The sequence below is a fragment of the Lissotriton vulgaris genome, chromosome 11 (assembly GCF_964263255.1).
Source record: "Lissotriton vulgaris chromosome 11, aLisVul1.2, whole genome shotgun sequence".
Taxonomy (NCBI): domain Eukaryota; kingdom Metazoa; phylum Chordata; class Amphibia; order Caudata; family Salamandridae; genus Lissotriton; species Lissotriton vulgaris.
Genome location: NC_141699.1, coordinates 111,954,013 through 111,976,113, shown reverse-complemented (window position 1 = coordinate 111,976,113; position 22,101 = coordinate 111,954,013). Strand labels below are relative to the sequence as shown.

Below are 22,101 nucleotides of genomic sequence, written 5' to 3'. Positions count from 1 at the left end.
ACTTAGGCAGAGAATAGTAGATGGGCAAAAGAGAGGATTGAGTAAGAGTCTTAATTTGGTAGCAGTATGAATTAAATAGTAATCGGTTTCTGGTCGCGGCATGAAGCAATTTGTTACATCATTGTCGGACTGTATGACAGGTTGTCGTATACGATGAGGATTGGTTGTGTGAACGAGATTGAAAGTAGGTTTTATTATTTTTTCACGAATCGCTTAAAGTGAATCAGGGATAGTGTAATCATATGTGGGCATAAATATTGGGGTAATCAGTGATTGAATAATTAGGATTTTGTTTATGTAGGATGCAAAATCGTGTTCTCAATTTCTACAGTCTTATCCAAGAAAAGATATTTCTGTAGGTGGTTTTAAAGAAATCTGTAAAGGGAAATTGTCACTAGTGATTACCAGACACTGTAAAACGAGGGTTGCACAGGGAGCATATAAGAGCCCTATACAATAAAATCAACGTAAAGTAGAATAAATTTGTCGTGTTGCGAGATATGCATTGTTATCTTTCCTAGGAAGCGTATACAAATAGTTTCTATTCTGCATTCGGATTATAAGATTTAAAATGCAATCTTTTGTAGTAGAAATGAAAGAAGTTAATCAAGTAGCATCACTTATTAGACATATCGCAGGATATACAATTGAGGAATAATATATTGCACTTAACGACATAGCTTAATCAACGACGCAGACAAGCGACTATGATATTAGTCCATACGAAAAAGTGCACAAAGTAACCTAATATGTGATAATATTGTTAGTAAGCACATCAATATAGTTTCTATCCAATCCACACTAAAGCTATTTACCATACAAAGTAAAACAATTGATACATTTCATCATTCTCAATAAACAGAAACGATTTCGATCTAATACTCATTGGAAGCCATTCATATCATTTTAGACCGAGAAGGCAAGACTTGGGCAGTAATTGTTATTTGCAGAGGAATGAAATGATAATTCTATGTTGTCAGTAAGAAAGTGAGATACTGGACTGGAACAAAGGGAATTGGAGGGGATTGGGTTAAGTAAAACGAAATAGGCCCGTAACAGAGTTCAGCCTTTTTATGTAGTCCATTGCCGACTGTCTAGTGTCAGAATCTATTCGCTTGGTCAGCTAAAGTTCTCTATTGTCTCCTCTTAGATGTTTGTGAGTTTGTTCCAGCCCAATAAATTTTTATTATTTTTGTGCTCACAATGTTTCTGAAAATATTCGCTTAAAGGCATGGAAGTGTTGAGTTTGTAAAATCTTTTGAAAGTAATTGTGTCCAAATGTTTAGTTTTCTTGTGGTACTGCCAATGTAAAACTTATTGCAGGGGCATTCAATTATGTACTGTTGATTCAAGATCGGATCTGGTGACTGAATACATGATGTTCTGCTAAATGATTTTGAAAAATATACAATGCCTACAGATTTAGCAAATATGGCTGGTATGCAATCCCCAGGGTTTAGCGAGGAAGGGTTTGCTCTGTTATCTTTTATCTTTAAAGAATTATCCAAACGTGGTGTTTTAGAAGTGACCAATGAGCAGTAAAGCTGCTCCTTATCGCCATTTTTTAATTATTAGATTATTGTTTTCCCTTGATTGATCACTGTCGTCGTCTCTGGGATGAAGGCTCAGACTGTCTTAGAGACTGCGCATTGTCCATTCTGTAGAACATTGCTGCCTGACTGCCCTCTTTCATTTATTTTACATTTGTATTGGCAGTGTGTTAAACAGGTTTTGGGCTATTTTGCTTTCTTTAAATATTTGTCTTGTCCATCCTCGTATTAGAACCACTGACCCATTTAGGAAAATTAGTGGTTTGTGATGGTTAAGTTGGCGGATCTGACACTGATGCAAATGGTGTTGGATGGGTCAACCAAACACCTGCCTTGTGTTACGGCCACAAGTGTTCTTTCTATTTCAAACCACCATGTAGGCCTCCTGCACAGAAACCATCTTAAGATTTCTCCACACATTAAACATTTTATATTGCGGGCCCTGGAAATTGCCCTTTTTTTGGGTTCCTTATTTAGCACTAAAGTTTGTGGCAATAATTCCTCCTAGGGCCTTTGGGGTTGTGCCTTCATTACTACTTGTTTGCATCGTTTTATTGATAACAAATGCGTGATTTCTTCGCTGTCAAATATGTTACAGTAGGTCGGCCCACTGCAATCGAGATAATCTGACATTTACTGCTTTGTCTTGTAGGATCCTTGTCCTTGGCAGCAGAAGATTTGCTTTGCAAAAGGCATCTCCTCTGGAATGGTGAGATTCTTATCCTAAAGACCACTTGAGGAGCACACTGATAACGTGTGCTTTTGATGCAGACTTATTCCCTCTTTTTCTTGTTTTGTCGCCCTCTTTTAGGCGTACTTGCACTCGATGTCCATCATTCACAGGGACTTGAACTCACACAACTGCCTGTTGAAACTGGTAAGAGTACCGTTGGGGCGGACACTGGTACAAAGTGAACAAAGTCTGTCCATTTATATTCTGTTGGTCATAGCCACGCTGCAGAAACAATATACTCATGTTTAGGAACATTGACTCTGGTCAGGGTGGGCAATCTTATTCGCATCTGTCAGACCGCTTTAAACTGATATGTTCAGGACGATTTTTAACAAGAGGGGGGAGAGAGAGAGAGTCAGTGGATTCAGTCTCCCGAGTCATGTACATAAACAAAGTGGAATCCACTCAAGTGATAGTGATCCCTAGAGTGATGGGGGGCGCAGTGGTGATTCAAACAACTGCAGCCTATGACCAAGAATGCAGGCGGCTTCTGTCAGACAATAGGAACTACCAGATCCTGACGGAGGATCCCACTGAATCTCTAAGAGTTCACATAGGTGGTATGGTGGAAGAGGCACTCACACATGACTGGATTACAAAAAAGGAGTCCGAGTTTCTGACCCAGAGGAACCCTCGCACCCCTTACTTTTATACCATCCCGAAGGTACACAAGAATCTGGCGAACCCACCCGGTCGCCCCATTGATTCGGGAATTTCATCTATCCTGGAACCTTTATCCAAGTTTGCGGATGCTTTCTTGAGACCCCTTGTACAGGCGACGGACACCTATTTACGAGACACTAAAGCAGTATTACAACTGCTGAATGATCAGCCCTTTGATCCAACTTCCCAGATGCTGTTAAGCCTGGACGTGGAGAGCCTCTATACGAGTCTCCCCCATGATGAAACCATCCAAATCATTGAAGAGGTATTGTACTCTACCAACTGGGAATATCACACCCCACGTAATGTAGTGATGGAGTGCATATCCCTGGCACTCACTAAGAACTTTTTTGAGTATGAGGGCACCCTTTTCTGGCAGAAGCATGGGACCAGTATGGGCAGTACTTTTGCCCCGAGCTTGGCTGGACTATATGTCCATCACTTGGAATCCACGAAAATCTTGCACCCCAATAACCCCCACAGGGCGAGGATTCGCATGTGGCGTAGGTATATGGATGATATCCTGGTTATCTGGGATGGAGATGCGACCATGATAACTGATTTTATTGATTGGCTCAACAATCAGAATGCCTTTTTGAAATTCACCTTCCAGGCATCGAATACCAACATGGTGTTCTTGGATTTAAATATCTACCATGAAGCCGGCATACTGAAAACAGAAACACACTTCAAACCCACGGCTAAGAATTGTCTCCTCAGATTTGACAGCTTTCACCCTCGTCATCTGAGAGAGAACCTTCCTTATGGGCAGTTCTTACGCCTACGGCGGAACTGTACTGATGTGGCCAGATACAAGACCCAAGCCAAGGATCTGAGTGAAAAACTTAGACAGAGAAAGTATCCGGAAACTGTGATCCGCAAAGCCTCTATCAGAGCAAGAAACAACAACCGAGATGCCCTGTTGGAGGACAACCCACGTAGGGAGGATGCCGCAAACAGGACTGTCTGTGTCACCACATACAGTCCAGTCAGCAACCAAGTGACGAAGTTGGTCCACAAACACTGGCGCACTTTAACAAGCGGTGGCTTAACTTTGGATAAACCTCTCTTTGCACACAGAAGGGGTATGAATTTGAGGGATATGCTCGTTCACACTCGACCTCCTCCTCCTGTCAATGATCAGACGAGGCTACAAGGCATACATGGGCATTACCCATGTGGCAACTGCAATAACTGCCACCTCACCAAAAAGACAGACGCTCACTTTTTCCAATGGGACTACATGGGAACAGCGAGCTTTTACTAACTGTAATAGTAAAAATGTAGTTTACTTAATCACCTGCCCATGTGGAAAGGAATATGTGGGCATGACCACCAGACCTGTCAGGGTCAGGCTGAACGAACACAAGAGTAACATCAGGTGTAGAAAACAAACTACTAAAATGTCAACCCATTACATTGAAAGTCAACACTGTGTGAATGAGTTGCAGTGGACAATAATTGAACAATTGTCCTCAGAGATTGGTCTCCTTGAAAAAGAACAACGGTGGGTGTTCCGGTTGGGAACCGACACCACTGGACTGAATGATTCCATTCCTTGGAACCTCCTTAGGTGAAAACGTTTTTCAGTACACGTATGGTCTCATGCTTGTTACTGTTACTGTAGGGGTCTATTCATCAGCAGAATGTGGTATGTGTTACTCCCTCTGATTCATTCATTATTTACTCCCCTTATCCGTGAGAGTAGCCTGTCATAACTATAGGCACATCTCCACAATTCACCTGGTTTACTACTTTATTCTATTTCAACATCGGGGCTCAGACCTATAATCACCTTTGTGCCCTACCAGTGCATCCTGGGCACTTGGATTCATGTCCCCGGGACTTTCCTATCCCGATTGCCACTCTGTACCAGGCATTGAGTTCGGCATCGGCAGCTTCGTGCAGTTCACGAAGCGTCTCCGTCTGCGCAGGCGCGTTTGCTGACTGAGTCGCGCATGCGTCCAGCTGGCATTGCTATGCGCATGCGCGGGAGATCAGCGCACATCGCTAGCGTCTTTACCGGACGCGAGGAGATTTCTCTCCGTATTTGGGCATACACCGGCTTGCATTATTCAATCAATTCCCACTAATTACCCACAGGCAAGCATATAAAAGGGCCCTAACCCTCTGGCAGCTCACTTCATCGGAGCCGCGTTGAGGGAAGGCAGGCGATTAGCTGTTGCTGTAACCGTGAGTTATAAGACCATGAAAAAACCTGTACCTTTTTTGGCTTCAGCACTCTGCTGATTATATTCCTCTACTAAAACCCTAATATTGATCCCTTAGGTTTCTGATTAGAAAGGAAGGATTCCCCAATATACGTTTAAAGGCTCATGAAGTCCTGTATTTGGGAACTTAAAGTAAGATCTCTTTGTCCTTACTGCTCTGCTCTCATTCCATCTGAGCAGAGAGTTGTGTTGGTTTGCGTGTGTGTATGTTTGTAGTGTCCTTTTTCCTTATTTTTGTTTCAGGTTCCAATCATTTTTTGGGTCCTACCTGATGTTTTCACTAGAGAAGCATTATTCTTCTCCTTAAGAACAGTGATTTTTAGACCTGTATGTTTATCTATGATTTTGTTTTCACAGGTTCTTACGCCAACTGGGCGCAACGACACTCACTTACATAAAAAACATAGTGAGGAACATTACACATTGTGGTAATTTTTATGCTTCACTTTTACATCTTACATGTGAGTAAGGCGAGGATAAGTGCTTTTCACCCTTGTCCTGAAGAAGGGGGCTTTGACCTCCGAAACATGTTGACTTTTAACACAGTGGTTTGATACCCTAACACGTATCTTTTTGAAACCACGCCTTGCACTTTTAATTTTAACAATACCAGCCGGGGATTTAATAAAGTTTTTTTCTTCCCACGTGCCAGGTATTTTTTATCCACTTTTTTCACCTCACCTCACTCACATCTTGGTATATAACACACACCCCCACACATAGTTCACTTCAAGTGCTCCTGCGTATTCGCGAGTCGTAGCACGCCGCATCCCGTAGAGGGGTGCGAAGGCCCCGATGATGAAGCATGACACCAAGGGGCCTGTTGGTGTGTGAGGGGCATTTTAACAACACTGTGTGTTCCCCATCACTCTAGGGATCACTATCACTTGAGTGGATTCCACTTTGTTTATGTACATGTTCAGGACGATGCCAGTGCCCAGAAGAGAGGGTGGCAGACGCTTTAGGTGCATGATTTGTGGTGATCTTCAAAATAGAAACGAGTGGTAATACTGCTCCTATGCACGCCTGTCGCTTTTGAAAGACAATTTATCTCATTTCTTTCAGTTCTTAACTGATACTTTTTCTAACTTTTACTTCTGCCTTGTACCTGTGGTTTTAATATTTTCAAATAAATACAATGCAGTTGTTAAAGAAATTCTAAAATTTGTGTTTGGGACTAATCAGCCATGTTTATAGATGATTGTGGGACAGTTGCAAGCACCAGCAGGTGACCAGTCCTTCTGTGTACACTGTTTAAAACACTGTTGCATCTGTACTCCGTTATGTTGACCTGCTTGATTACCTCCCCCACCCCCATTGTAGTGCCATACATTAATTAATAGTTAGACTAGTCATTTTGTTTTCTCATGTTCCCTGTGCCAAACTGCCTCGACTAGTGTGAGATGATCCCTTCTCTAAAGAATGCTGGGCTTTACGAAGCAAGGCAGCTGACGCATCTGTGATAAAACTCCCAAGACTGTTCATGTTCTCTCCATAGATGCAATTTGGACGGGGTATTCCTTCCAAATTGTTATTACGTATGGTATGTCACAAAGGTTTGCAACTATAATTCAGTTGCACACCAGTGATCAGTATCCAAATTAAATTGGGCTGCTAACTTGGAGGAATAGTTAGATATCCAGGAAACCATTATCTGCTCCCATTGAAATTTTCCAAAACTGAAAACTTAGTTTTTTCCTAAATAACAGCCCACGTTGCATTAAGGAGTCACAAAGATGGTGGTTTGCTGTCCCTTGCAGGACACCAGCCCTGGGTTTGCAGCCAATCACAGGGGGGTCCCAAATGTTGACCTACCTAATGAATATTAATTGGGTGGGTAATTTTGCAATCCCTGTGATTCTTTATTTTGTGAACTGACCTATTAGTACATTGGTTCTCAAAAATTTGGTGCACATTTTACAACAGTTTTATGCAAATGCAAACTTTGAACGTCTGGCCTTTCGGTTCAAAGAAAGGGGAGGTTGAAGTTTACATCATGCTTCATTGAAGTCCATAATAAAACACTTCTACTCTCAAACCTTTCCTGGGGATTTAATTAAAGCTCATGCCCGCTCTGACCTAGGCACACATAGCTTTTCCATTATTGTAGTTACAATGTCAAGAGTTTTGAGATACCGTGTCAGATGTCAAAACATTTACTGATGAAAAACCAGATGACACAACCTTCACAGTAACTGGGCTTGAATGATTTTATAACTAGGAGGGGAACTAAGCCCATCAAAGAGAATCACAAATGTGTCTCTCTACCTGTTTAAATTTACCCCTGAACAATCATGGCATAAAATGGAAAATAGTTGTATGCAGCTTTTTATTCTTTATTTTAATCACATCAGGCTGGGTGGATTTTAACACAATTACTGCTGCTTTCAGATTGTGTAAGTGTAACACTTGCTACTTCACTTTATTTGGAATTGTCTTGTTTTAGACTCTGATAAAAAGAAATTATTAAACCTTTGTTTAACGAATGTTGAGAAATAACGCAGTTCAGAAGCTGTATTGACATTTAGCAGCTTATATGTGCGAATGACAACCTATTTAGCTAAGTTCATTGATTTAGCTTGCTTTTATTCTAATTTAGTTTAGTTTTACATTTAGGCAATTTTGTGACTGACTGGCTGTTTTTAATATAAACAAAACAACCGTCTGCCTGGATTTTTTATGTGATGAAACCTGCTTTTGCAAGTTTGCCCCATGTGGACTACTAGGAACTGGTGTAATGTCTCTGTAATGCCGTGATCCGGACTCAGTGCATGGGCTCCAAACATTAAAAATGTACATGGTTGATTAGTTTATACCCAGTTGGCATAACCCAACTCAATTGTAAGTACCTAGTAAATGGTACCAGGGGTACTCAGTCCTATAAGTTAGTGTCCCCTCCGGTACCGCAGCACTTGTTGTGCCAGCCGGAGTAGGATAATGTAAAACATGGCTCCTAGACTGCCACCACAGACTGGAAGGACAGTTTAAAAGTACTAACTCTACTTTGCGATTTAAGGTCATGGCAAAGCCCAGTCTTCCATTTTTAATATAGAGGTCTTCCTGAAGTAGGCCCGTCGAGCCCGAAGGCAGGGTGCTGTATATTAAAAGATGAAATATTTACTTTAACATAGTCCAACAGTAAAAACCTTAAATTGTCATTGTTCCTATTGAAAAGGACAGTGGCTTCATTGGCAAGTGCAGAGTTAAAGAGTGACCCCTCAGTCCTGCTAACTCCTGATGATGACTATTAAAGTTAGTACTGTAAGCTATCAAAAAAATTCATGCATTAAATCTGGTTTAAGGGTTAAATTGAATTTATCTCACTGGTCGACAAAGTGCAACTTGATAAGTTGCCACGGTAGTTGTCCCAGGGTATCCAGTGCCCATTTATGTTTGTGCACAAGGTCTGTCTTCATAGACCGACTTCTGCCCTCCTGGGGAGACGTGTGAACGACTCGCAGGAAAGATAAGATAGAAGCCTGCATGTGGGAGAGCATGTGTTACCTCTCTGTGGCAGTAAGCCACTCGGTGTTGACTTCAAAGGTGAAGCTGTGTTTGAAGGGCAAATGGAAAACACTTGGGAGAGGGGCTGCTCATTGTTTAGGCAGATAGGCTGGCAATAGGGACTGAGAATGTAAGCCAGTTGGCAAACTGTATTTTCATTTTTGTTAGCCACACGTCTGGGGTGGGCTGAGAGATGTACACGTCGAGAGAGGGGTTCTGCCATCTTTAGAGAGGGGTGAAGAGTGGCTTCTGGGATAGCTAGAGACCCCACTTCACAGGAAGCTGTCATCAGGCGAAAGGAAACCTGGCAGCCCATGGGCTAGTAACCATAATCTCCAGTGGGGTACTTTTGCTGGGCATTAAAGGGGCACTACCTTGCATCAGACCTGAGTTGTCGTATAACTGCAGAAGAGGACTGAAGAACTGCCCTGCTGCCCAAAGGGCACTGTCTGTGCAGCCTCTCCTCAAAGAACACACCGGCTGAATCTGGTGACTAGCAAAGGAGATGGGACTGTGCCTGCTGTGTTGTGCTTGTGGAGAAGTCCACTCTTGAGCCCGGCCGAAGAAAAAGGCTTCAAGGGTCAGTTAGCTAATGCCCTTTTCGCAAAACAGTCCCACAGCAGCTGAAGAAGCCTGCTGGAGTGAGTTGGTAGCCCATATCTTTAAATTGCCGTTCAAGGCTGCTGTGAAATACCAAGAAACAGGATACTATGCTCACAAGTTGCCCCAAAGACTGCTGGGTCTGGGAGACTTCTCGGAGTGCAATCAAGTTGCCCAAAAGACAAGTTACCACTCAGTGGATCTTTTTCAGTTTGTGTTAAGAAAAAAAGAACTATTACATTACAAAACAATCTATTTTTATAAATTATTGTTGGTTTTCCTGAGTCTTGTGTATTTCTTCTGCAAATATTCTGGTGCTGTTTAAATGCATATTCCTGTGCATAGGCCTGACTGCTCAGAGCCATAGCTACCCAGGGTTGAGCTAAGGGTTTAACAAACGAAACCAACTGGTCCTAAAGGGGTTGTTGGTAAGAGTATTACACAGTAAGGTTGCACAAACACACCATATAATACGCCCCATTTCCTTACAGTTCTCAATTCCACTACCACCAGAAGAGGCCATACCATGGATTATCTGTTCATAGGGCATCTGTAAATTAAATGAATATGATTTAAGATTTTGGAAAGGATAATCCAGTTTCCACCGAATTTGTTTGCAACATCACTTATAAAAGGATGGAACTGCAAGATAACTGGTATTCAGAAGTGTTACAAAAATGCTTACAAACTGCTCCATGTTAGGACCAAGAGCACGCTTAGCTTGTAAGAAGGTCATTAAATGCCCTTGATCAGTGCTATTTAGAGACCAGACATATACAGAACTGTAGTGTGGGCTTCTATATGTCACAGTTGTATTAATGTTAATGTCAAACAGAAATCTAGACCACTTGTTAGTGAGCACTTAACATTTCAGCCTGTTACCCTCAAAACCACCGTTTTTTAAGTGACCTCCGTAGTTTGAGACTCTGTAATGTATTCATTCTAGAGATAGTTACCTGTAGTTTTGTAGCTTGTGTCCATTCTAGATTTACAATGTGATCTACTTTTCCTTCCCATTAAATGGGGAGGTCCAAAGTAGACTGTCAACAGGTGTCATTAAGAGTGTATGGGCTTCGGGTCAGAGTCCATCTATACATACATGATCGATGACCACAGTTTTGATTTTTAATAGACTAAATGCAACTTCCGAACCAATTTAAAAGTTGAATTGTTCACAGCACATGAATCTGTGAAAAAACTGTGATATAAAACTGTTGTTGCAGGAAAGGGATCATTTTTGTATTCTGTACAGAGTTTTAACCTAATCATGACTCAAAAGTTATTTGTCCCCCCAGGATGGTACCATTGTGGTCGCCGACTTCGGTCTGTCTCGCCTAATTGTTGAGGAGAAGCCCAAACCTCCCCCAGTGAAACCTACCTTACAGCGAAATCTCCGAAAGAGTGACCGCAAGAAGCGCTACACTGTGGTAGGAAATCCATACTGGATGGCACCAGAAATGCTTAATGGTAAGGATAGGTTTCTGTCTTCCCCATTTTCATCTGCAGAGCTGCACATCCTCCGTTACTGCTGGTGCAGGACAAGAAATGATTTAACATGTTTGAGAGGGCAAGGACTTTGGTAAGAGACTGATTTATATATGGCAGTTTTCTGGGGAGAGCGGTACAGTAAACCATGGACTGGAATGCAGAAACTCTGTCCATCACCTTTTCCAAAATTGATTTTATCCACACTACGTGTGGGAGGGTATACTCAGACGTGAGTCCCTAGCTCATTGTACCATCAGGATTCAAGCAAGCCGGGCCGACGACGGCTGAAATGCCAGAAACCGGTCCCCGGTAGCTTGTCTCCTTCCCAAGTATAAGAATTGGCTTGGTAGTTTGGTTTGCCCTGTTCCCATCATGCACTGGGACAGGAACAGACTAATTTGCATATAGCCAGGTTCTGAAGCTGGGATGGTGCAGTGAGCTAAAAAACGGTGATGGATCAAGCCCTGATCTCTTGACTGGGTAGGATTATTCTGCATCATTCAGAAACTCTGTCCATCACCTTTTCCAAAATTGATTTTATCCACACTATGTGTGCGAGGGTATACTCAGACGTGAGTCCCTAGCTCATTGTACCATCAGGATTCAAGCAAGCCGGGCCGACGATGGCTGAAATGCCAGAAACCGGTCCCCGGTAGCTTGTCTCCTTCCCAAGTATAAGAATTGGCTTGGTAGTTTGGTTTGCCCTGTTCCCATCATGCACTGGGACAGGAACAGACTAATTTGCATATAGCCAGGTTCTGAAGCTGGGATGGTGCAGTGAGCTAAAAAACGGTGATGGATCAAGCCCTGATCTCTTGACTGGGTAGGAGTATTCTGCATCATTCAGAAACTCTGTCCATCACCTTTTCCAAAATTGATTTTATCCACACTATGTGTGGGAGGGTATACTCAGACGTGAGTCCCTAGCTCATTGCACCATCAGGATTCAAGCAAGCCGGGCTGACGACGGCTGAAATGCCAGAAACCGGTCCCCGGTAGCTTGTCTCCTTCCCAGTATAAGAATTGGCTTGGTAGTTTGGTTTGCCCTGTTCCCATCATGCACTGGGACAGGAACAGACTAATTTGCATATAGCCAGGTTCTGAAGCTGGGATGGTGCAGTGAGCTAAAAAACGGTAATGGATCAAGCCCTGATCTCTTGACTGGGTAGGAGTATTCTGCATCATTCAGAAACTCTGTCCATCACCTTTTCCAAAACTGGAATGCAACCCTGGCAGAGTATCTTCCAGTAGTGAACAATGATTCTGCAGACCTGCTTAGCAGGATGCAGCAGCATCTCCATGAGTAGGAACTCCACCGGCAAGTCCTTCTCCCGCGCATCACTTTTTGAGGGAGTGGGGAGGCATTACCTGAGGTCAACCTATGCGCCACTGTGCAATACACCTCGAGCTTTCTGCGTCCTCACAGGAAGCTTCTTCACACCTCCCTTTATCTCCTCGTGTTGGCTTCCACATGGGCCAGACAACCCTGGTCCTCAACCCTCAAGATGCCTATTGTTCCCCAAGAGAGGGTCCCCAACAGGCCAGACCATCTCATGCAGAACCTTCTCATGCAGAACCAAGGCGGAATCTGAGACTCCAGTCTCAGGCAGCTCATTCTAGCTGTATGGCTCCTGAGGTTACAGAGTTTGATTTACCTCCACCTGCTTCAGGAATGCATGGGTGATCTCAAAGACGCACACAGACCCACTACACATGCCTATTATGCTGCCAAGTGGAAACGTTTATTTTCACTCCTGCATTTCAAAGCACCTGGAGCCTCTCAGACCTTCAGTCGGGGATATTGTCTGTTACCGCCTTCACCTGCAGAATTCATTTCCAGCTTACAATTCCATACAGCTTCTCTCAGCAGCTTTTGCACCCTACATTCAGAACAGGGAACACTCTTCATTGCTTCAAATCCCGGTCATAAAGGCTTTTATGAAGGACTCGAACAGGTCATCCTGCCTTGGTCCGGAACTTTAATGTCAATCTTACCAGACTTATGGACCCTCCTTTTGATCCACTTCACTCATGCCCTTTACAATTCCTCTTGTAAAAGGTCGTCTTCCTTGTCGCTATTGCATCCCTAAGACATGCTAGTGAGCTACAGGCCCTCACTTAGAGGAGCCCATCTTCCAGGTCCAAATTGACATAATTGTCCTAGAGTCCAACCCAAAATTCATCATAAAAGCTACTATCCTCTTTTCACCTTAACCAAACTATAGAGCTCCCTGTCTTTTTCCCTTAACCAGACCCTGTTGCAGAAAGGGCTCTTCACACTCCTGATGTAAAACGCCCCTTATGTATTACATCAACTGGACTAAAACTTTCAGTAAAAGTCTGCAAGTTTTCATTGCATACACTAAACTTCAAAAAGGTCACCCACTATTAGAGGTGGGTATAGCAAGGAGGATTGTCAAGTGCATCCAAATCCACTACCTCAAATCCAAGAGAATGTTGCCTGTCTTTTATAAGACCCATTCCACTCATAAGAAAGAGGCTACTAAGTCTTAACTTGGTAATATCTCTGTAGCTTATACTTATAAGGCAGCTACATGGACCCCTTTACTGGCATTTACTAAATGTTACTGGGGGGATATTCTAGCTCACCACCAAGGTGGAGTTGGTCAGACTGTCTTAAGGACTTTGTTTAAAACATCCGCACCATCCACTGGCTGACCACTGCTTAAGGGAGTACTACTTTACAGTCTGTGCAGTAAAACTATACAAAAAAGTTATGGATGGAAGGCTTGAAATCTCAGCCACTGGCAATTACTCAATTACTTGTTTTTTTCCACCATCGGGTTCGGACGTGTATTGCTCTGTTCCACTTCGCAATCATTCCTCAAGTTCCCCTAGTTGCACAATTCACTACTCTCGACGGTATTGTCTTCGAACGTGTTTCCTTCTCCGCGGTTCGACTTGATCATCAAGAAATGGAAGATTTCCGGGCAGCCTTCTGGACCATCCGCATCCGTTCCGCTCCTTGTCGATGGAACAGACTCCATTTAAATTCTACCCTGTGTGCCACACGAAATATTCACGTATGGACTTGCATCAGATGTGTAATTTGTGCTGATCTCCAGAGCACAAGGAACAAGACTGCGACACGTGCCGATCATTCAGATCGAAGAAAACTCTCGATCGTTGGGTTCAACGTCTAGAGATGCAGCGACAGCAGTTAGATGTCACACCGGATCTCTTTGACGAAGACTCCGAGCCAGAGGAGGTCTCAGCGGCCGAAGAACAGGCCTCGGCTGCGTCTGACTCCGGATCAGTTACAGATTGACCTTGACGACAACCCCCACCCACCATCTCTAAAATAAATCTAAGGCTTTGACATCACCTTTGTCTCAAGGCCAAGGTCAGCACAGAGAAGAGATTTTCACTCTCCGCCTTCTGGCTCGGTACCGAAACACTCTGCCAAGCCTTCCTGCTCAGGACTGAGTCGACCAAAACCCACTTCAGAGCCGAAACCAAGCTCTAAGCACAAGATTGGTTCAGAGCCGGGAAGAGGTGTGGCGCCGCGGCTAGGGTGACTGACTCCGGAATCTGGGGATCACGGTTCGATCCCCGGCACCGGCGGCAGATTAGCCCAGCACCATGTGACTCTGGGCAATAGCTTGCTTAATCTTCCCGACGGCCCCCAGCGCCTAGAGGCCCTAACGGGTGATTGTGCGCTTTACAAATGTGGATTATTATTCGACACGAAACCAAAGAAACATTCCTCGGAACAGAAATCTTCAGCGCCGAAAGGACATTCTGGCTTGGCTCAGAAATCTTTGGTGCCGAAACCTAGAGAGATGCCTGCAATACAGCCGTATCCAGACATGGATATTATGGATATGAAACAGAAGAAGCTATATATTCATCCTGAAACAGGACATATCAACGCTAAACCGCCATCTAAGCACAAGCTCCCTGATGATGACAGCTGTTACAAAATTCCACTGAAAAGGAAGAACGTGGGCACTAGTCCTTTTAAAGCATTACCATCTCCTCCACCACAGCTTGATCCTTTACAAATCACATCTAGTCAGTCTCCTCTACCTCAATTTGATGTAGGTGATACTGATGATGATGACACACAGTTACCTTTAGATCCTTGGACCGATTATATTGTTGATCCTCCACAGGATACAGACACATATCTTTACCCTGCCAGGCCATCTCCACCTGATGACAATCTGTCATATCAAGAGCTCATTGCTAGAGATGCACAATAGCATGGGGTAGAGCTACATTAGGAATCCCTAGGGGAAGTCTTTCTCTTTGATAGTCTAGGACCACATAAGTCTAGCCTACGCCCAAGGGTATGTTGAGGCGCACAGGAGACATTTTTTAAAGATCCTGTACGTGTAGGATCCTCGCACCTAGTGTTGATAAAAAAAAAATAATAATCTTCACCAGCAAATCCTCTTTTCATTATAGGTCAGTTACCACTTGACTCTTTAGTAGTATCCAATGCTTGAAAGAGAACTAATTCTCAAGCATCTGGGGATGCCCCTCCCCCAGATAGTCAAAGCGTATTGATGCTTCTGGAAAACATCTGGCTGCACAGGCAGCCAATCATTGGCATATTGCTAATAATCAAGGCCTCCTTGCAAGATATGATAGGGCCCACTGGGACTAAATGGAAAAATTACTACAGTTTCTCCCAGACGTGCATAAGGCAAAAGCTCAGGATTTAGTTCAAAAAAAGATAAACACATTTCCAACGCTTCTATTAGGTGCGCTCAAGATGTGGCTGACACTGCGACTAGAGGGGTAAATACTAGCATCCTACTCCAAAGACCTGCCTGGTTACGAATGTCAGGCTTCAAACCTGCAGTCCAACAATCTATTCTTAACATACCTTTCGATCAGAAATATCTTTTTGGCCCTGAAGTTGATCAAGCGCTCAAAAGATGAAAAAGACTTCAATGTAGCAAAATTGATGGGAGCACTTCAATCTTCCTCAAATAGAGGTTCCTTTTGCTGCTCATTTTACAGGGGAGGGTTCAAATCCACAGGGACAGACCAAAACACATACTCATACAGAGTTAATTCGCAATAATCTTTTACAGGAGGATTTTTCAGATGAGGTTATAGGGGAAATAGTCCGTGGGGCAGAGGTAAAATCCACCACATCCCGCAATTCCCCTTCCCCAAATAAACAGTGGCTTCCCAACACTTCCCTCCTACTATTCCACACCTATCGGAGGGAGACTTCAAGATTTTCTCCTCATTTGGAAATCGATTAAAACCGACAAATGGGTGTTTGGAATTATCCAACTTGGTTATTGCCTGGAGCTTATCAACAATCCTCCAAACATTCCTCCTCGATGTCACAAATTGTCACCAGACCACCAGCACTTGCTTCAATATGAAATGCAATATTTATTACTCAAAGGGGCTATAGAACCAGCCCCACTTCAGTACCAAGGTTCAGTTTATTGCCTTTACTTTCCGATTCCCAAAAAGGACGGCTCGTTAAGGCCTATTCTAGATCTCTGAGAGTTAAACAAATACATATTGTCAGAGCACTTTCACATGGTGTCTTCAACAAGTACTTCCTCTTTTACAGCAGGGCGACTTTCTGTCTACTCGATCTAAAAGACACCTCCTTTCACATTCCAATTCATCCTGCACATCGCAAATGCCTCTGGTTTGTGATAGCAGGCAAACATTACCAGTTCAAGGTAATTCCGTTTGACGTCACCACAGCCTCCAGAGTGTTCACCAAATGTCTCGCAGTAGTAGCAGCTCATCTCAGAAGACTGCAGATACATGTCTTTCCTTACCTGGACAACTGGCATATCAAAGCAAGCATTTACCAGAACTGTATACTACACACTCAGACAACAGTACACCTTGGGTTTCAGAATAAATGCACAAAAAAGTACCTGTGCCCTGCACAAGTGAAGTCTTATCTAGAAGCTTCCCTCCGCACTCTCAATGTAGTCGGGATTCACAATATTCAATCTACAGTACTAAATTTTCAACCCAATCAATCATTACCAGCCAAAGTCTTAATGCAACTGCTGGGAATGATGGCATCCTGGATTGCAATCATACTTCATGCAAGGCTTCACATGCATCTTCTGAAAGAATGTCTAGAACGTCAATCACTACGTCAGTTAACCGATCTAGTGTTGGTAGAAAGCGTCACCATCGGTCTCTGCAGGGGTGGAACCCTCAAAACTTAACAAAAGGGCGGCCCTTTATAGACCCGATTCCACAGACTGCCAACAGACGCATCTTTAACTGGTTAGGGTGCCCATCTCCAACATAACACAGTACAGGGCTGTGGTAGTACAATTCAAACATCTCCACATCAACTACCCAGAACTTTTAGCAGTGTTGTTAGCACTCAAAGCTTTTCTCACTCACCTTGTAGGCAAAACTGTGCTGGTCCTCACAGACAACATCACATCAATGTATTATCTACGGAAATAAGGAGAGACACACTCTCCCCAACTGTCGCGTTTTGCACAAAGTATTTTGAATTGGGCAATTAATCAAAAATCTTATCTCCTAGCAGAACACCTTCCAGGAGTAGACAATCAGATTGCCGACCTGCTTAGAGGACACAGGCAGCACTTTCACGAGTGTGAACGTCATCTCCAAGTTCTCCTCCCCTACTTTCAAAAATTGGGATTTACACAAATAGATCTGTTTGCCACAATACACAGCTCAAAATGCCCAAACTTTGCATCCAGGCTCCCACACTATGCATCCAAAGGCAATGCTCTGTGGATGAATTGGCCAGGGATATTTGCTTATGCTTTCGGCCTCTCCCACTAATTCCATTACTGGTGTGAAAGCTCAGACAAACATCCCTCACACTGATCTTAGTAGCCCCTGCATTGGCTTGTCAACCTTGGTACACCACCCTGTTAGAACTGACGGTGGTTCCTCACCAAAAGCTACATCTCACACCCTGTCTCCTCACTCAGAGCCATGGAGAAATCAGACATCCAAATCCCAAATAATTCAACCTAGCAATTTGGCTCCGGAAATCATTGAGTTTGGGTACTCGGTGCCCGCTCGGCTGGGGCAAAGTACCTGTGCCCTGCACAAGTGAAGTCTTATCTAGAAGCTTCCCTCCGCACTCTCAAAGCTCTAGCCACTCTCATATTATATTTGGGTACTTACAACTACTACCAGATTGTATGAATATTCTCAAGGAGGCAAGAAAACCTACTACTAGAGCATGTTATACAGCAAAATGGAAACTGTTTGTTATCTATTGTATTAACAACAATATCAATCCACTTGATGCTTTTTTACAGAACATCATTTGGTATATGTTTAATTTACAGCAAACTGGATTAGCTTATACATCCATTTGTTTGCATCTAGCAGCGGTAGCTGCATACTTGCAAAATGAACAACAGTTCTATTTAGAGTACCAGCGATTAAAGCCTTCATGGAAGGATTGAAAATGGTGATACTGCCAAAAATTCCCCCTGCTCTAGAGTGGAACTTAAACGTAGTCCTTACAAGGCTAATGGGTTCAGCTTTTTAACCAAATCACAAATGTCACTTACAATTTCTATCATTGAAATTTGCTTTCCTCATAGCGATAACCTCACTAAGGAGAGTTGGTGAACTTCAGGCATGAACTATACAAGAGCCTTTCTTTCAACTTTACAAAGATAGAGTGGTTCTTGGAAACTAATCCAAAATGTCTCCCTAAAGTAGTTCCTGCCTTTCATATCACTCAATCAGTTGAGTTACCTGTGTTCTTTCCTCAATCTGATTCTGTAGCAGAATGAGCTCTCCACACACTCACATTACGTAGAAAGAACCAAAGAGTTTCGAAAAACAAAGCAGCTATTTGTTGCTTTTTCTCCACCACACAAAAGCAATCCCATATCCTAGTCGGGTAATGCAAGATGGATTGTAAAATGTATCCAAACATGTTATGCAAAAGCAAAAATAACTTTGATAATACCCCCAGAGTGCATTCCACTCGCAAAATGAGGGCTACTATGGCCTTCTTAGGAAATATTTCCGTAGCCGACCTCTATAAAGCAGCAGCATGGATTATACCCCACACATTTACCAAACCCAACACATTCACCAAACACTGATGTGTAGATGTGTTAGCAAGACAACAAGCAAATGTAGGCCAAGCAGTACTTAAAACACTGTTTCAAACAACTACAACTCCAAAGGTTAGCCACAGCTTTGGGAGTATACTGCTATATAGTCTATGCAAAGCATGTGTTCTACAGCTCACATGCCTCGAACGGATGTTACTTACCCAGTAGGCATCTGTTCTTAGCATGTAGGGCCGAAGATTCACATGTGCCCACCCGCCACCCCGGTCTCCTGTAGTTGTAGTTCTCAATTTACATTTATACACAGGGACATCTCTATTCTTCACTTACTAACTCTATTCTCATCCTCTGCTGGAAAACATTGTAACAATGGAGTCTATGCCCGTGCGAACTATCACCAAAAGGAGGAGTCCCCTTACCTCATGACTGCAAAGACTTCTGCGAACAAACACAACTTGCAAACATCTGGGCCCAACACGAGATGGCAGGGGTATGCACTGAAGCATCTGAATTTACAGCTTTACGTGCCAGGAACAGATGCTTACTGGGTAAGTAACATTATCCTTACTCTGTAACCATCTGTTTGTGGCATGCAGTGCTGTAGATTAAGATGCCCCCACCCGCCTCCCTGGGAGCCAATGGTTGCTACAGATATTCTTCTCTTTAATTTACATATTTAACCTGTTATACACATCTTCACGCATGGTCAGCAAACTGACCTACCTACTGCTACATCAGTATGCTCAGCTGCTCTGCAAAAGACAATTGGCAATGGAGTTGGATCCTATTTGCTTGGTCAACCTAGGGAGGAGTCCCTATACCTCGTAACTTGAAAGCATAATTTAAGGACAAATAAGCTTCAAATGTCTGAGCACAACACTAGATGTCAGGATTATACAGAGCATGTGAATCGACAGCACTGCAAGCTGCGAAGGGATGCTTAGAGGGTAAGAAACATTTTCCTTATGTATATCTTTGCATCTAAGAGAAATAAGTGTGTATGTCTGATTGTGATGTATTTTCAAGGCACAGTTATGGTCAAACTGATCGCTCTGGTCACATCTGCTAACTAATTGTGTATCATATAGCATTTAATCTACAGCGTTTCTCGCTTTTCTGAGCTAACTATTGCAGTGGACATTTTTTCATACTGTAGAGCCATCACCTGCTGTCGCCAGCACTTTAAGGGGAGTCTCTAAGCTGCTAGATTGTAGTTTCTTAAGCCATTATTAGGAAAGTCTGGTAATTGTTAGTGTGGGATTGGTCATGCCGTTACCCGCCCATCTTGAATTCTGCCCATATTTCCCCCTGAGATTTCAGCTCCTGAAGTTTGTAGAATTACTGGGGAAATCTCATCTGGAATGTTCAAATTGCCAGGTAATTCCTCATTCCTTTGGGGATCTTGGAGTTCATCCCAGAATCTGTTGAATCCACTCCCCTGCAGTTCATTGTACTCCTGTTTCATGAACTCCAGGGATGTAGAAATACCACTACCGTCCAAGGACATGAGTAACGAATCCCATAGGGTTTTAAGTCTGCACATTGGTGTTTTAAAGTTACATTTGTGTTGGTATTTTAAAGTGCAAGCCTTCCTAGGATGCAACGGAGCACGCCACAATAGAATAGGCACCATTCTGGATTGTGTACAAAAGAATTACAATATGTCTGGACACAGGGAATTGGGAGTGGGAGCACTCTTTAGTTTGAGTACAAAGGGCCAAGAAAATCAGTGATTTATGTTGCTCCTTGAAAGGGTGAGCTTTAAATTCCTTGTTTATTTTCACCTTCAAGAAGGCGCAAGCTTCCTGGTTGCGAAATAAATATTGTGGGCTTACCAAATACCTACAGGGGTTTACACCCTGCCCAATGCTTACCTTTGTTTGGCTTTATTGTCACCCGTTTGTTTGCGGCTTATTCAATGACTTTCCTTGTCCCATCTTGTGTTTGTCCTTCCGCTGGAGAACAAATTCGTTAACACCCTTTTAACTGGATGACTTGTGTCCTTCCACTGCTCACTTGTTTTTCTTTTTAGTAAAGTACTCCTTGAGAGTGCGCTTATTTTCCATCTCTCTCCCTCGTGTGATCCTAAACGTACACAAAACCCAGGTGCTCTGTTGCTCTCTCACGTGAAGTGCTTGCTAGCTCACTCCTGTACCTCCTTACTCCTGCACTCTGTGTGCTTCTCTTCTGCTCTTGTGTATCTCTCAACCTGGTGTGCTTCTTCTCTCACCTTCATTTTACTAACTGTTTTGTGTGCTTCTCCAACTTTGGGTCTTTCATACTTTCATCCGCTTTTGCTCTCACCCGTGTTCGCTGCTTTTCCCTTCCTCCCACTACCCCCGCCCACCTTCTCCTTTGTTGTCTTCCTATCTCTGAGGTCCTGTTTTTTTTTATTTTGTGCTTTTGCGTTCAATATGTCCTAATTATTAATTCCCGATCCAAGTGTCAGCCTTTACTTTGGGTCGATAAATAAAAAAGCAAATTACATTGTTCACACATCATTCTGCTAGTGAGCGTATGCATTGTGACATGCACATCAGCCGAATGAGATCATTGCTGCTGGCTTTTATTTTTGGGCAATACTGCACAGCAGAGGGAAAAAGCATTTTGCGTTTTCTTCAATGCTGTATAGCATCGCCAAAAAGGCATTGTCCAAGCCAAGAGGTCCCAAAGGCAAGACCTATTGGATTTGCCTATTCTGTTTGAAGAGCTTTTGGGATGAAGTTCCAGATTCTGGTTATGTTGTTTGAATAGGCTTGTCTACCTGTTTTTCTTTTACACAGTTCTTTGCTTTGAGCCCGACAAAACTTTTGGTTACCTGCAGAGGTTGACTTTGGTTTCACTGTGATCTTCGAATATCTAACCCTCCTTTCCCGCCCGGACCTATGCACGGGTCTGGTCTTCATCCATGATTGGTCATGCCAGCAGCTCAGGTCTTTCCTTTGCTTCTCTAGATGGACTCTTTCCCCTTATTTGCCCTTCTATTTGAGATATTCGACAATGTTAGTCGACTTCAGTTTTGATGACACAATTTCAGTAGGTTCGATTGCCGATGAATGGGTGTGTTTGGTTGACCTGCGAATCGAAAGATTGATGGAGGCTGTTATTATAATTAAAAGGGCATATTTTGCTTTGTCATCCCCAGGGAGAAGTTATGATGAAAAAGTCGACATCTTCTCCTTCGGCATTGTCTTATGTGAGGTGAGTAACGAGTTGGCGGGGGAGGGTGGGGTTGCATGTGGATCAGGTTGGTGCCCATGCTGAGGTTGGGTCATGCATCCAGG

At 43.2% G+C, this 22,101-nt stretch overlaps 1 protein-coding gene across 2 annotated transcripts in view; it reads left to right on the top strand.

The window, feature by feature from the left end:
- LIMK2 (LIM domain kinase 2) overlaps positions 1-22,101 on the top strand; it is a 345,031-nt gene that overhangs the window by 261,579 nt on the left and 61,351 nt on the right. For both annotated transcript variants that reach the window (XM_086942843.1, XM_086942844.1), the window contains 4 exons: positions 2,203-2,259; positions 2,362-2,427; positions 10,577-10,748; positions 21,963-22,018. In XM_086942843.1, the coding sequence (XP_086798969.1) occupies positions 2,203-2,259; positions 2,362-2,427; positions 10,577-10,748; positions 21,963-22,018 (351 nt within the window). The remainder of the gene's footprint in view (positions 1-2,202; positions 2,260-2,361; positions 2,428-10,576; positions 10,749-21,962; positions 22,019-22,101) is intronic.